The following is a 14,849-nucleotide window of genomic DNA, read 5'->3' as shown; positions in this document are numbered from 1 at the left end:
CCTTCAGACCTTGCTCTCTCTGTTCTGCCTCCTTCTCTGTTCCGCCTAAAAGATTTCAACTGTGCGATGGTGTGATACATTTGATTCTCAGCTGAAGAAAAAGAACAAAATATGCTTATGATGACATTTATTTATCAAGAACCAGCTGATGATCTCTTTAGTGCCAAAGGACGACTTAATAAATTTCGGTCGTTGTAGGTAAGAAGTCTTCTTTGCCATCTTCCTATGTCTTAGGGCCTTGTTTAAGGATTTCCAGCATAAGCTTACTGGATTATTTAGCATAAGGTTGCACAACAGAACTTCTATCACCATCAGGCTCCTTCTCATAGTGTTGGTTTACAGTAGCAAAGGCTGTATCTTCTATTTCCTTAGCATACTCCTCAGCTACTTCTCTCAACAGAAGACCATACTTTCTGGAGAGAATGGATAGAGTAATAAGATTCTTGGTCATTCATTACACAAGCATCAACCTGGTACTCTGGCTAGGGGGCCACAGTTTGATTGACATCTTGCGTTATTGAAAATTTTGGGCAATGGAGTCCATGTTAAAGGAACCTGTGTTTCTGGGAAAACCTCTTTCTGGGAGATTTTGGGTGATTTTGAGAAGGTTAAGGAAAATTAAAGGGGAAAATTAAAGGGAAATTTCTGAAACCAAGGAGCATGGAAACTGATCCTTTTGGGGCAGCATGTCAAATGCCCTCCTTGCCAAGACTAGAGCATCATATTTTGAGTGCATATTTACAAGTGCACCACTCACAAGTACCTCTTTGCTAACTCATGCTCGAAGAGCATACCCATGAACTTCTTTCCCTTTTTCTAAGAAATGAAGAGCAGAACATGCAGTTAGAGCTGCGGTTAAAGTCATTTGATCTGGTCCAATTTCTTCTAATAGTATCTCTCTGAATAGCTGAACAGCTTGTTCTGCATAGTCATGCTCTGAAAACCCAGAGATCAGGGAGACCCATAAAACATTGTCTTTGTCAGGCATTTGCTCATAAACTATGCAAGATTCGTCTAAATTACCGCATTTTGAGTACACTGTGGAAAGAAAACTGCCCACAGAAATATCAGTAAACAAGCCAAATTTTAAGAATGCAGCAAGGGATCCGTCTCTCCAAACTTAGACTGTCTATTATGCTCAAGACACTAGAACTACAAAACTTATCAAGTCTCAGACCCTCCTGAACCATCCTGAACCATCCTCTGAAATAATTCAACTGCCTCCCCAGTTCTCCCACTTTGAGCAAAGGCGGATATCATAAAAGCCCAAGTGGCATAGATTCTTTGTACTTTCCATCTCTCCGAACACCCTCTCAGATAAGTCAACCACTCTTATTTTTGAATACATATTGATCAATCCTTCTGAACAAAACCAGAAATGGTGGTAGTCCAAGAAATTACGTTACATATTGGCATTCACAAAAGTTCCTCCACAGCTTGATCCATATCCCTGAATTTGGCATACAAATCAATGATGGCAGTCCCCACAAAAACATCTTCTCCTGCACCACATTTAATTACTCGTCCTTGAGTCCCTCTTCCAAACTCAAGTTCCTCAAGTGCAGCACAAGTTGTTAAAATTCTTGAAGACGTAAAACAATTTGGCATAAAAAAATCTGCAACACATTCGGCAGAAAAGATCTAAAGCAACCCAATTTTTCTTATTTTTTAACAGCCCCAGAAATGATAGCATTCCGGTAAACCACGTTCTCACATAAAACGTCTTGAAACACCTTCAAAGCTACAAAGCTTCGTAAACAAATTAATCATTCCAGCCTGAACATACCCATTTGAGAAGAACCCATTTTTCAATGCGAGTGAATATACCAATTCACCATACAAAGGAGACCTTAAGGCAGTACAAGCCGAAAGAACACTCTCATAGGTGAACTGGTTGGGATCAAATCCTGAAATTGCAATATCCCAAGAAATAACATTTGGGTGAGGAGTTTATCAAACAATCTGGGTACATGAACCATGGAATTGAATTTACAATACCAATCCATTAAAGAATTAACTATTCAAAGTCGGTGATCCCTCTCCATATAATGATAAGATCAGCAGAGAATGGCAACAAGGTTTCTTCCATGAGGATCGTCAGTTGCAGTATGAACTCCCATTTTCTAACAGAAACAAAAATCAAACTTCCAGAATTTCTCCCATTTTTCCAAGGTCGGTGGTGTGTGATGGATCCAAATTTCAATGATGCGTGTTCCAGATTTCTGCAGTTCACTGGAAGAACCTTGGCTGCAATCACTCCTTAATTTCCCACTTCTCTCTCTTGTTAATACTTCTGTCATTCCTCAATATACGCCCAAATGCAATGACAAAGATTCGGACAGCATGCAAGAAAAGGGATAGAGAAGAAATAAAATGAAATAAAAAACGAAGTAAAATTCGGAGAAGGAAAGAGCAGAAGATGTTGATCAATAAACATAAATAGCCCCCACTTCAAGTATTAATCCATGGGATAAGAACAGAACAGAGAGAACAATGTAAAATAGGATTCAAACGAAAACAGAGGATAATCACATTCAGGCATGGAGTTATATATTTTTGAAGGCATCCACGACACGTAAAATAATCAGAATCAAAATAGAGTAAGGAAGTAAATGACAAGTCTCAGCAGAACAACTTGTGGCCCTTAACATCCACACCAACCAACAGTATGCTAAATATTCAGAAATGAACACATGGAGAAATCGAACATGAGAAAGAATCCCGAGAATAACCAGGAACGCACCTGGAAGAACCTTGGCTGCAATCACTCCTTCCCGGCTTCTCTATGCTTTTCCTTAAGAAAATCCTCTTAAAAAGAAATCTCTCTCCTCCATTCTTCCTTCTTTTTTTTTCCTCTCTCACGTATATATATCAGCCTTCCAAATAACCCCCCAAATCGGCTGGAGGAAAATCCCCTCCTTTTCTTCCTTTTTGTGTCTCTCTACAAAGATAATAAAAAAATCTCCTTCCAAAAAGAAAACCTCTCTGATCCAAAAAAAAAAAAAAGAAATCCACTTTCATTTCTTATTTTCTTCCCTTTTCTAACCGATTCCCTCATGGAAATAATACATGTGCTATCCTTCTAAAAACAAAATCTCCTTCTTTTCTAAATTTTGTTGATTCTCCTTCCAAATAGATGGCGGCCCGTTTCCTCATGCCCAAAAAACCAAGAAATAGGATTTAGAAAACTTGTAATAAGATAAAATAAAATAAAATAAAAATGATAAAGAAATCCATATAAGCCACACAAGTCATGTAGGCCATGTAATCATGCAAGTCATATAAAAAGTGGTTTGAAAAGTGCTTAAGTGGGCCTAAGTGGACTAAGCCCAATGAAATGCCCAATGAAATGTCTAAGTGGGCCTAAGATGTTTAGGAAAATGCCTAAGTCTAAATTAGGGCTGCCAAGGTCATAATAAGGGGTTAGGCAATCCCTCAACCAGAGTCTCCGAGGTGGTTCAAGGAAGGTAAGTAGTGTGAGTAGATATAGGCCACCAAGGAGCTATTGTAAAGTATCGAACAAGTATCTAATAGGACATGTGCTAGGAGGACAAAATTGAGGGTCTACAATCATCTCCATCTGGAAAGAAAATGCACCAACAACGCCATCCCACACTTTCATCTCTACCACTCCGCTGCACCATTATGGCCATCTCCATGACCACCACTAACCATCCATGACACCACCCTTCATCACCACAACTGCCCCTGCCGCAAATCTCATGTTGTACACTACTGTTGCTCACTTGTAGCGATCCACCTGCTGCTAGTTTGCACAAAGAGTTGTTGTTGACCCACGTTGCAACCTGTAGTTGCATGACCCCCATGGGCTGCATTCACCGCCAGTCCATGCATCAAGTCTTCATTCCCACGGCTGCCACTTTGAGGAGAAATCAGTCCACTCACCAATAGAGCCTCCATGGGTGGCACTTTTGGGCACCATCTCCATCTTTAGAAGGAGAACACACCACTGCCATTGAAGAAAGATTCAACACACATCTCCACGTAAAGGAGATTCACACACACAATCCACATGATTGAGAAATCCACATTTCATGCCATTGCTCATAAAGGTAAGTTGGAATTCCGTTTTGTTTAAATTTTGATTTATTACATTAAAAAAATGCTAATTGTCATTGGGTTTAGGCTTTGATTTATTATGTCATATTAATAGGGTTTGGTTTATTTAGATTTAGTTTTGTATTCACCATATTAAATTAGAGAGGTTTGAATTTAGTCTAGTCATAATTTTATTCATTATATTAGATCGAAAAAGTTTGGGTCCGGTTTAGTTTTGGTTTTGCACCCTATTCATGTATCTTTAGAATGTTGATAAATTTTAGATTGAGTACTTCCATTTAATTCTTAATTTTTTTTCTTCAGAATTTTAGAATTTCATTTCTATAAAATCCTTGTCATGTTATTAAATTGATAATTTGTTGGTTTGATTGATTCCTGTTAATTACCAAACTATTTATAACTATTTAGTTTTAGTTAAAATCCATGCCATGTTCAAAAGTTGTTTTTGTTAATTTCGTTAATTCTAGTCGATCCTTGAGTTTTTAGATTATTTGGTTTTGAATTTAATTCACACAATTGCCTTAGTTACTAATGTTAGCTTAATTGATCTCATATTTTTAGCATCTTATGTTCTTTATTTTTCTACTAAATTCATGTAATGTCTTTAGGTTGATTTTCCTTAGTTTGATTGATTCTAAATAATCATTAATTTATAGGTTCTTACTTTTAAATTCAATCCATGCTATTGGTTTAGTCATTAGTTCTTAGTCTAGTTGATCCCATGTATTTTTTAGCATCTTATAGTCTTAGTTTTTGTTATATCTTCAAGTTGATTTTTTGTAGTTTCGTTAATTCTAACTAATTTTTAAGTTTTTAGGAAGTTTTAGTTATTATTTTGAGGTGTTATGATGCCTAATTTAGATGCCGAGTTCATTAATTTTGACTTCAATTAGATTCTACCCTAGTTTAATTGCCTTTGGTTTATACACCCTCGAGCTATTTAGTTTAATTCAATTTATTGTTATATTCATGCTTTTGCAATCTTATGATTTAGTATAATAAAACTAAGTTTTTAAGAAAGCTGTTATATTTTTAAATGAGTGAGCACCAAAATTGTTGAGAAAGCCACCTTTGCTACTTGTTGAAGTCATATCAATCCTTTTTTTTAGGAATTATATACAAGATATATGTGATAATTGATGTTTTCGTATACTCTTGATCATTTTTTGCTATGTTATTTAGATAGCAAACATGCTATGATTCTTTCCTTTACTAACCATTATCATAACTTTGATCTAACCCCCATGTCTTATGGAAGAGCATTATAAGTTATCTATGCTATCCAGGTACGCCTTTTATCACCCACCTTCTAAATTCTGTGAATATGCTTGTCATTGTGAACTACATCTATGTTTGATAGTGCTTGGATGTCTTAATATTGGATTAATTGTTCGATTACTTCTTATAAAGCGCATGCTGGGTGATATACTATTTGAACTAACTTTGATGTTTCTATGATAACGCTCAAGATGCAGTTCAGGTACACACTTTGACTCTCTTTTATGATCATGATTCGACTTTTCTTGTTTAGCATGCTATTTTTTTAAATCACCTCAGTCTACCTAAGTACCTTCAATCAATCAATTAATTGCCCCATTTCCCTCAACTTAGTCAATAAAGACATTTGTAGGGCTTAGAGGGGTGCTATCTTTTAGAGGTACTTTCCCAATAGGTAACTTAATCCCTGAACCTAGACTCGGGTTTTTCAAAGATACTTTTTTTCTAAAAACTATGGAGTCATTTCTTTAGGGTTTTCTTTCTTGTTTTATTTTCCCTTTTAAAATAAAATAAAATAAGTGACGACTCCGACTTTTCCAAAACTATTTTTTCACCAAATAAAAATGAGTCTTGCCATTGAATGGTGATGCACGTGAAAAATGCAGATCCACAATAATCAAGAAGGATGCTAAAGAGTTTTTGATATGGAGAAGACATATGGAGGATAGGTATGGGTAGCCTGTTGATGAGAAAGGTGGTAGTATGAAAAGCTTACGACTAGAAATGGAGAGGTAGTTATGCATGTGCTAATAAAGTGAGACCATACTCAACTACATGTCAATGTTTACGCTCAGCACGACCATGTTGTTAGTGCACATGTGGGCAAGGATGGTGAAAATGAATTCCATGTTTAAGAAGAATAGGAAGAAAAGGTTAGTACTCCTCACCCTAGTTGGATTGTAAGGCTTTCATAGACAAGCTGAATTGATTTTCAACAAACACTTAAAAGAGAAGAAAGACATTTAGAGCATCAAATTTAGCTTTCAATGGATAAATCCAGGTAAACCGAGTATAACCATTAATAAAATGAATATAATAGAGAAAACTAGCATTAGACTTGACAAGAGAAAGCCCCCACAAATCAATGTGAACCAATTGTTGTGTTGGAGCTGGGAAAAAGTGAAGAGCGTGATTTTTGCCAAACTAACAAGAATTACAAAAACTTGGAGATAAGCTTTCATTATGCAAAGAAGAGACATTACAAGACTTCAAAACAGACTCGAGTACATAGAGAGATGGGTGGCCCAACCTCTAGTGCCAGACATCAAGTTTATTATATTTAACAAACACTAAAACTGGACTGAAGTGTGACTATCAACATGGAAACATGGGCAGAAAATGAAGTATCCCTTGGAGTGACTATGACAGAACTAGAAACTGAACGGACTAGAGGATTTTGAGGTGGTATCAAACGATAAAGGGCATCTTTAATTGATTCGTGGAGTAGAACATTACTCGGGCTCTTGTCTTTCACAAAGCAATGATTTCGGTGAAACTGAACATAAACGCTATTATCTATAGTGAACATAGAAATGATAAAGAGATTTGTAGTAATTTTTGGAAAATGCAAAATATTTATGAGATGCAAGGTTTTGAAAAAAGAAGGTAGAGAAGAGTAACCAACATTTTGAATGCACAAACCTTGACCATTGCCCATAATAACCTTATCATGACCATGATAATTAGATTTGAAGCTCAAGTTGTCTAGATTATTGGTCACATGGGTTGATGCACCATTGTTAAAGTACCAAGAAGGATCTACAACTGTATTAGGAAGGGTAACCATAGCAGCTAAGGAATTACTTTATGGAGAATATTGAAAAGCCTAATCAAATTTGTAGTAACAGTTTATAGCAATTTGTCCTTATCGACCACAAACTTGGCTAGTTGAGCAAGATCCATTACCTCTGCCACGGCTACGATGCCCTTGACCAAAATTTTGACTAATCTTGTCTCTTCCAATAACACCTTCTAACATTCTAACATTGAAGAAATCATCCAACCAACAACACGGCTATGATGTCCTACAATCTAACCAACAACACCTTCTAACATTGAAGAAATCATCCAACCAAGGATCAACTAATCTTGTCTCTTCCAATAAAAATATTTTGGATTTATCATTTGATTAAGGCCAAATGAATCACCTACAACGTTGATAAATTCATTCGGGCAAGGTTTCATTCCAGGAACAAAACCATCAATACCATGACCTCCAAATAAGGTAATTACCTCTTTCCAACTTGATCGGTAGAGTGAAGTTGAGATTAATAAAAGAGGAAGACGCCATTGCTAGATTCGTAGTTATGGTTGGAGTTGTAAGTGGTGATGCTAGTCTCACAGAGCTCTGATATCATGATTGAATTAAAAAGAAAAGATAGAAACAGAGAAGAGTTTTTGAGAGAGAAAACAGAGAGTAGTGTGCAGAGAAGAACAACATGAAAAAAATAATGCCTAGAATAAACCTCTTATTTATTTTACATATATTTATATATGAGAGTGTACAACCCAATTCTTTCTTTTTGTTGTAACTGTATCTAGCGTAGAGCTAGTGAGCTGGTGCTTTACATGTGAGGCTAAGAAAAGCTTTTAGAATTATTCTCAACAATATTCAATTTACACTGAACTTTCGGGCTTGATGTGTGAATTAACCATCTCGCCCTTGAAGAGGGTCTTGGGGCATGGCATGCTGTTAATTTGCTCATGATTTATATTAGCAAGCTCATATTCAAACAATATATGTGGAGACATCGGTCGATTTGGACTGATTGGATCACCATGTCTAGAAGAAAGGGTTCCTTGTTCACAGAAGAAAGCAAAATTGCCATGTGTTGGGATCAAAAGGCTTGATGGACTTGGAGGGCAGTTGGTGTAGCTGGTGAGGCTGGTGAGGCTGTAACTGCATCCATGGCCTTGATGCCGCTTGTCTGGAAGTTGATCACTTTTTCTAAAGGCATGGGACCTGAGATCTTTGTCATCGAAGCGTGTCGCCATGGCTTTAATTTTTCTCCACATGGAAGATGGGGGATTCAAGTTTATTAAGGCTTCTCTATTTTCATAAAGGGATATGGTGATGCATGTGATGAGAGCTACGAATGAAGTGACTCCAGAAATGAGGAATAGGCCCCAAAAGCTATTAAGGCCGATGCTGTTTGAAGAAACTGAGCTGGTTTGCTCTGGACAACTGGTTGTTTGCCCAAACCATGCCTTCTCAAATTGTAGCATTTTAGCTCCCTCTGTCACGTTTAAGACTTCCCTTGAAACATCAGCTACAAGGGGTGAACCCTTTGGAAACACCTGAAAAATTATCAAAAATCAGAAACCACTGCATGAAAATTTGTACACTTTAAGTGAGAACACTTACAAATCCAAACCCATCAAACTTGTATGTTGGTCCGACTGTTGTGTATTTGGAGCAATATTTTGCAAGGAAAATCTTCATGTAAGGCATTTCATCAAATGCAGCAGCAATTACACCTTTTGAACTCTTGTTTGAAAATAATTCATCCAGTTCTTCTGGAGACTCATAGGTTACAAGATTGGACTCATCAAATTTCATTGACTCGATCAAGAATTCACGAACGAAAGATCCATTTTGGCAACCTACACGCTCCCCCTTCTTTATGAGCTCATTTATATCAGTGATAGTTGGGTTGAGTTGTTGAACTGTTAACATTGAAGTCAAGCTGGCTGTGTAAGTTTGAGTAAGAATCAGCACCACAAAAAACCATATGATCATCACGATCCGAGCCAAGTTGTTGACAACTCTCTCCCCTGTTAACATAATTTAAGAAAGAAAAAGAAAATCCAATCCAGAAAATCAATATAAAGTCAAATATATATAATTTCTGAAACATAAAAATTATCTTGAAATTTACTTGCATATTGTATGGAATGTCCATATTAATAGAGGTTACAGCATGGGAAACAAGCAAGCAGGCCATATATACTAGAAGTTAGTTTCGATTGTGTTTGAGATGTGCTCATTATGCTTTGTATTTGAATATTACATAAGTAGATAAACTGCTAGATAAAATTCAAGGAGGTGGAAGAGAAATTACTCTGAGTAAACACCAATGTTGAAAATGAAAACAAGAAGATAGTGCCAACTTGATGTGAACAAGGCCCTCGGAAGTCTTTATTTACTCGATGTTCAAGAACCCAAATCACAAAGCCAATGAATACGAAGAAACAAGAGCTTGTCACCCAAAGGTCCCAAGTAAGTGGCTTCAAGAAAACCCATGCATTTTTTCTTCTTCTATCTATAATGGGCACGACCATTGACACCCCAGATTCTGTGTACGGTAGTGTGAAGTCTACATACAAGGACCTGTTCGCTAGAATAGTAGTATCTCCCACCACAGCATCATACTTCTGTTCACAATAAACAATGGGCCATTCTGTTATGCATTGCAGGAAAATTTTCTGCAGGTTTGGTTTTTTCCTGTGTACATAAAAGCCAAACAACGGGGAACTGCAATAGCTTTTAAGTTTGACAAAATTAATCATAATTGAAGCCAACCAAGAGTTGCCTTTATGTGCTAGGAAAGGTCAAGAGTTTAACTGACCTGGAGATATACTTGATATATCAAATCGTTGTAATCACCGGCTGCCTTGCCATCAGGGGCCTCGAAGGGAATGTACTCATAAGGAACAGCATATGGTAATGCTGCCATCGCTGCATCAAAGACTGCTATGGAAAATCCAGTGATCTCCGTTGCGTTACTACTAGGATCTCGCGTCTCCTTTACAAATTCACTATAACCCGTGCCGACTGGTACTGCTATTCTCAACTTCTTCCCATTGGTTGGAAGGACCCAACCTTTAGGGACGGAGTGAGATTCTCCTGGCCATACGATTGTTCCTAGATTGGGCTTGGAAGTAGAATCCAACTTTCTTACAGTTCCATTCTCTGGTGTCCAAAATCCAACCCCTCTTTCTCCCTTACCGATCACATTGACTACCTGAAAAGCTGATGAGTGTAGTTGCCTGTTAACAATTTGAAAATCTCCACTGAGGCCTCTAAATCTAGTATTTAAAAGTGATTGGAGAAGATTTGAACCAATCAGGGAGACTCCTACAGTATCAAGATCGGTTGAATTTCTGGAAATATTAGACTTTTGGAAGCTGAAGTTTGTTGCCCCAAGTTTTTCAACTGCCATGGCTAGCCCACAAGCAGCATCATAAGCCCAGAGTCCAAAAATGTTCAGCTCAAAGCTTTCATTGGTTGGATATTCTTGTTGGATTTCCCTTTTCCATCTGATTTTAAAACTTTCAAGCTCTTTCGATCTTGGAACATGAGGCTTCACCCCCAACACTCCTTGCATTGAATCAATGACAGATGGATCCAAAGTACTCAAGATATCAGTTAATCTATCAGTTAGAATCCATACATAACCTTCTTCCATCATTCCAATCTCGTTCGCTCTGGAAAAAAGTCGTGGGCCTATGGGTGTAAAAATGTGTACAATGAAAACTCTGGTTGGCATTGTCATCAACTTGTAAAGCTCTTCGAGGATTTGATCATCAGTGGCTAATGGATGAATGACGCTTCTATAGGAGATACGGGTGTCAATCTCTTGCAAGGCATCAGTAAGATACGGTATAACTCCATTTCCGTATTCGTTGTCTAAGTAAATGAGCACAACTTGTCTCCACCCAAAGGCTTCGACCAATGCCCTTATAGCTGGTACTTGAGCTGAGTCATTCAGTGTGGCTCGGACAAAATATTGACTCCGGAGCGAAGAAAGAGGACTTGTTGCAGAAAATGAAATGATGGGCACATGAGCCTTGTCTCCGAGACCAATCACAAAGTTGGCCTGCAGGGAGGATGCTGGTCCTATGATGGCTTGAACTTCCTCGTTTTGTAATAAATATAAAGCTGAATTTCACGGCAGATCAAAGGATAATTACAAACTTTATGATTAAAATTTAATGATTCTAAAGTTTCATTCAATTTCTACTATATTATCAGCAATCAAACAAGCCACAAAAAAGGAAAATACAATATCCCCTTGGTCCCATGACTACAAGAATTTGTTAACAAATGATCTATCTTCTTATTATAACAAAGAGATAGAGTTGACTTTTAAAACAAGGAGGAAATTAAATTTATGAACACTTTTTGCATCTTTGGGCCATTCGCGTTGTTAATAAAGAAACGTATTCCTAGTCAAGAAATGTTGCTAGTTGAGAACACGTGTTACTATTTAACGAGACTTTTTGTCATCTTTGATGGGCATGCTAATCTTCCTAGTCTCGGTTCAACTTCAATACTCTTTTTCCTCAACAACTTTTCTTAATTAATGCCTTTGCTACAATTTTAGCTTGTTAGGAAGGATGTGAACTTTGATAGAATCTTTGAAAATGGTGATTGAAGGAAAAAGAAATATAATTTTCTTTTATCAATCACTATCTCTTAGTTAAACACTAACATTTACACCATCTATCAATTTCTCTTTTTATCTTTGAACTGACAAAAACCTAACATCTCCCACACCTGTGTCTGCATATATGTTTGCAAGTATCTAATTGTTCGAGAGCAATGCTCATCCCCTCTTTTTAATTGTGAAGATGTTGTTAGATATTGAAAATACAAAACTATTGTAAAGTGTCCCAAATTCTTAATTCGTAAAGATTTCTTTTTATAAAGAATATTTCATAAGTTGATATATTATTGTAATATTAGATTTCCTTCTAGAATGAGGAAAGTTGTTCAAAATATCTTTATAAATATTCTAGGTCATAAGAAAAAGTTATGAGATAAAGATTGACTTATAGAGGCTATGCCCAATAGATAGAGATGTGAGGAAGAATGGAAGACACTCAATGGAGCGAAGGGCTCATGGTTTAGGGTGTGGATACAAAAAGTGGGAAAAGATGGGATGTTTTAGGAACCTAATAGGTGTATAAAACTATATAGATGCAATTATTAGGTTTCCTACTATTAGAGCATAGGTTATTACACTTGGAATGATGACAAAGTTTGAGGTTGAGAAGTTTGATAAAAGAAATGATTTCAGTTTGTGACACATTAAGATGGGTGCCTTATTGGTTCAATAGGGATGATAAAGCACTGAAAGGTAGAGAGACTCTACCAACAACAATGTCTAATGAAGAGAATGATGAACTAATGGAGAAAGTGCACAATGTTATTCTATTATGCTTGAATAATGAGGTATTTCATGAGGTTATAGAAGATGATACAATTGTCAAATTATGGTTAAAGCTATAAAGTTTCTCTTACAAATCGCTTGTATTTAAAGAAGTGGTTGTTTACTCTCCAGATGAAAGAAGGTACATTCATTAAAGACCATCTTGATAAGTTTAATAAAACTATTATGGATTTGAGGAACATTGATGTTAGAATTAATAATGAAGACCAAGCCATAATTTTGATATGTTCCCTACCGAATTCTTATGAGCACTTCATGGAGACCATGATGTATAGTAGATATACTCTTTCCATAGAGGGTGTTAAAGTAGCCTTGAACTCAAAGGAGTTGAAGAATAAGGTGTTTGAGAGTAGAAAAGATGGCTCAAGTGAAGGTTTGGTAGCTAGAAGGAGAATAGGAAAGAAAAATAATGATAGAAAATGTCGATTTAAATCTAAATCAAAGTCCAAGGGAAATAACAAGTGTTTCAACTGCAACAAACTAATATTAGAGTCTATCCTTCGTAATATTCTTTGTAGTATAATAAAATGATTCTCCATTATCTGTGGATGTGGGCATTGTTGGTCAAACCACGTTAAAACTTTGTATACCTTTGGTGTGGATTGTTATATCTTCGTATTCTTAAACTAACTTTGTTTGTATTAAAACTTCTACTAACACAACAAAAACTAATATTGAGGTGAGGTCAGAAAAGAAAATGCTGAAATTATAGTGAATTAAGTTAATCAAAGACTCAAGTTTTGCTTCCATGTCTCTATAATGCAATTGTTTTCTAAATGGATTGATAAATATTCTAAGTTTTATGAAAAGAGAGTACCTGCTGCAGCTGCACCCACGACATCTCTTTTGGAATCTCTGATTTTGGGAATCAGCCTAGTCTTGTAGTGCCCATGAGAAGCATAGAAATCTGAGAGTGCCATGGAGATGCAAGTCAAACCCATCTTCCCCAGCCATGTATCCATGTCAAGAACCACTCCCACTTTAACTGGTATTGTTGTGTTCTGTGGCATGGCCATCTCTATGAAGAAAACCCATAAAGACAGACAGCAGAAGCGATATAAAGGGAGTTGGGTAAGGTTGTTTCTCATTCTGAAGTTTTATGGGAGGCCTTGGGATTCATAATGTTTGGGAGGACAAAGATGCTATTTATAGTATTTAGACTTTGAAAATTAGGAATCAGAAGCATCCAAGAAAGACCACACTATAACGTAAGCAAAAGGGACCGAATTGGACTGATGTGAATAGAAACGGAATACTTCTTGAGTAACCGTGGATGCGTGGAACTTTGATGCTCCTTTAAATGGAAGAAAGTCACTCCTACTTTTTAACCCCGATTTGTTTTTATAAATGGAATCATAATAAAATAATTATAAATATATCGCATCCAAAGCAAAATAATAATGCTACAATAAGTCGCATTTTTAATGAATCTCTCAATATAGGTGGATTGAACTTATTTGAACAGGTATAAAATTTTGAATTAAATAAGAAAAAACATACAGGAGTGTAGCTCCAAAAAATAATACAATGAGGCCATCCTCAGTGTGGTAACAATGGATCATGACTGACCCATCTTGGCCATTCAATTGGAGGGTCGTCTTCATCAAAGATTCAAAACCCTAAACCGTCAAACCAGCCAATAAACTTTGATATGATTAGCCAAACGATCATATTTGTGTGGACCAATATATTTGCTTTAATAATTATATTAATTTTTAGTCCATTTACAAAACATAAATTTGGTTTGAATTGAACAATTTTAATATTTATACAAATTAATTTAATTATAATTACAATTTCTTTAACCCATATTTTACCAATCTAAAATATAATTTTAAATTAATTAATTAATTAAATTAAAATTAATTATATTAATTTAAACATTAAACTAATCCAAATTTGCAGAGATGACCCATTTCAAGTTCAAGCCACGGCTACTCAATCTATGGCCTTGGCTTATTTGTGCACCGAGCAAGAACTTAAAATGGACCTACATGCTTCTATGTAGGGTTATTCTACATTATTGAAAAGGTGCTTTTCCATGCATCATCCAGAAGCACTCGGATGAATGGGTAAACTTTCATACAAGGTTATTCTATGGTATATATTGAAAAGGTAAACTTCCATACAAGGTAAACTTATATATATATATATATATATATATATATATATTGTAATATGATTTAATGATATATTAAAACCTTCTAGATTGCAAATTCAAACTCGAACCCATGTTATAGCAGTTTTCCTCCATTTATTCAACTTGTTAATTCAAAAGATTCCTGGAGCTTGGTTGGCTCCACTTCTCAAGAACAA

At 36.2% G+C, this 14,849-nt stretch overlaps 1 protein-coding gene across 1 annotated transcript; it reads right to left on the bottom strand.

The window, feature by feature from the left end:
- Positions 1 to 7,878: 7,878 nt before the first annotated feature.
- Positions 7,879 to 13,561, bottom strand: LOC117913403 (glutamate receptor 2.8-like). The gene is made up of 5 exons (XM_034828377.1): positions 13,351 to 13,561; positions 9,927 to 11,239; positions 9,420 to 9,732; positions 8,723 to 9,132; positions 7,879 to 8,655 (listed from the first exon to the last, which is right to left on the bottom strand). The coding sequence occupies exons 1-5, from the start codon at positions 13,547 to 13,549 to the stop codon at positions 7,975 to 7,977; spliced, it is 2,916 nt and encodes a 971-aa protein (XP_034684268.1). The 5' UTR covers positions 13,550 to 13,561; the 3' UTR covers positions 7,879 to 7,974.
- Between the last annotated feature and the right edge of the window lie 1,288 nt (positions 13,562 to 14,849).

This window comes from Vitis riparia, chromosome 4 (genome assembly GCF_004353265.1).
Source record: "Vitis riparia cultivar Riparia Gloire de Montpellier isolate 1030 chromosome 4, EGFV_Vit.rip_1.0, whole genome shotgun sequence".
Lineage (NCBI taxonomy): Eukaryota > Viridiplantae > Streptophyta > Magnoliopsida > Vitales > Vitaceae > Vitis > Vitis riparia.
The sequence above is the reverse complement of the archived record's forward strand: the minus strand, read 5'-3'. Positions and strand labels throughout refer to the sequence as shown.

What these genes read in the sequence shown, in the direction of transcription:
- LOC117913403 (XM_034828377.1), bottom strand. Translation starts at nt 13,549, where the DNA reads ATGGCCATGCCACAGAACACAACAATACCAGTTAAAGTGGGAGTGGTT. An exon ending in CGTGGGTGCAGCTGCAGCAG is followed by an intron (nt 11,240 to 13,350) that starts GTACTCTCTTTT and finishes CGTGAAATTCAG; the next exon opens with CTTTATATTTATTACAAAAC. An exon ending in AACATTGGTGTTTACTCAGA is followed by an intron (nt 9,133 to 9,419) that starts GTAATTTCTCTT and finishes TTATGTTAACAG; the next exon opens with GGGAGAGAGTTGTCAACAAC.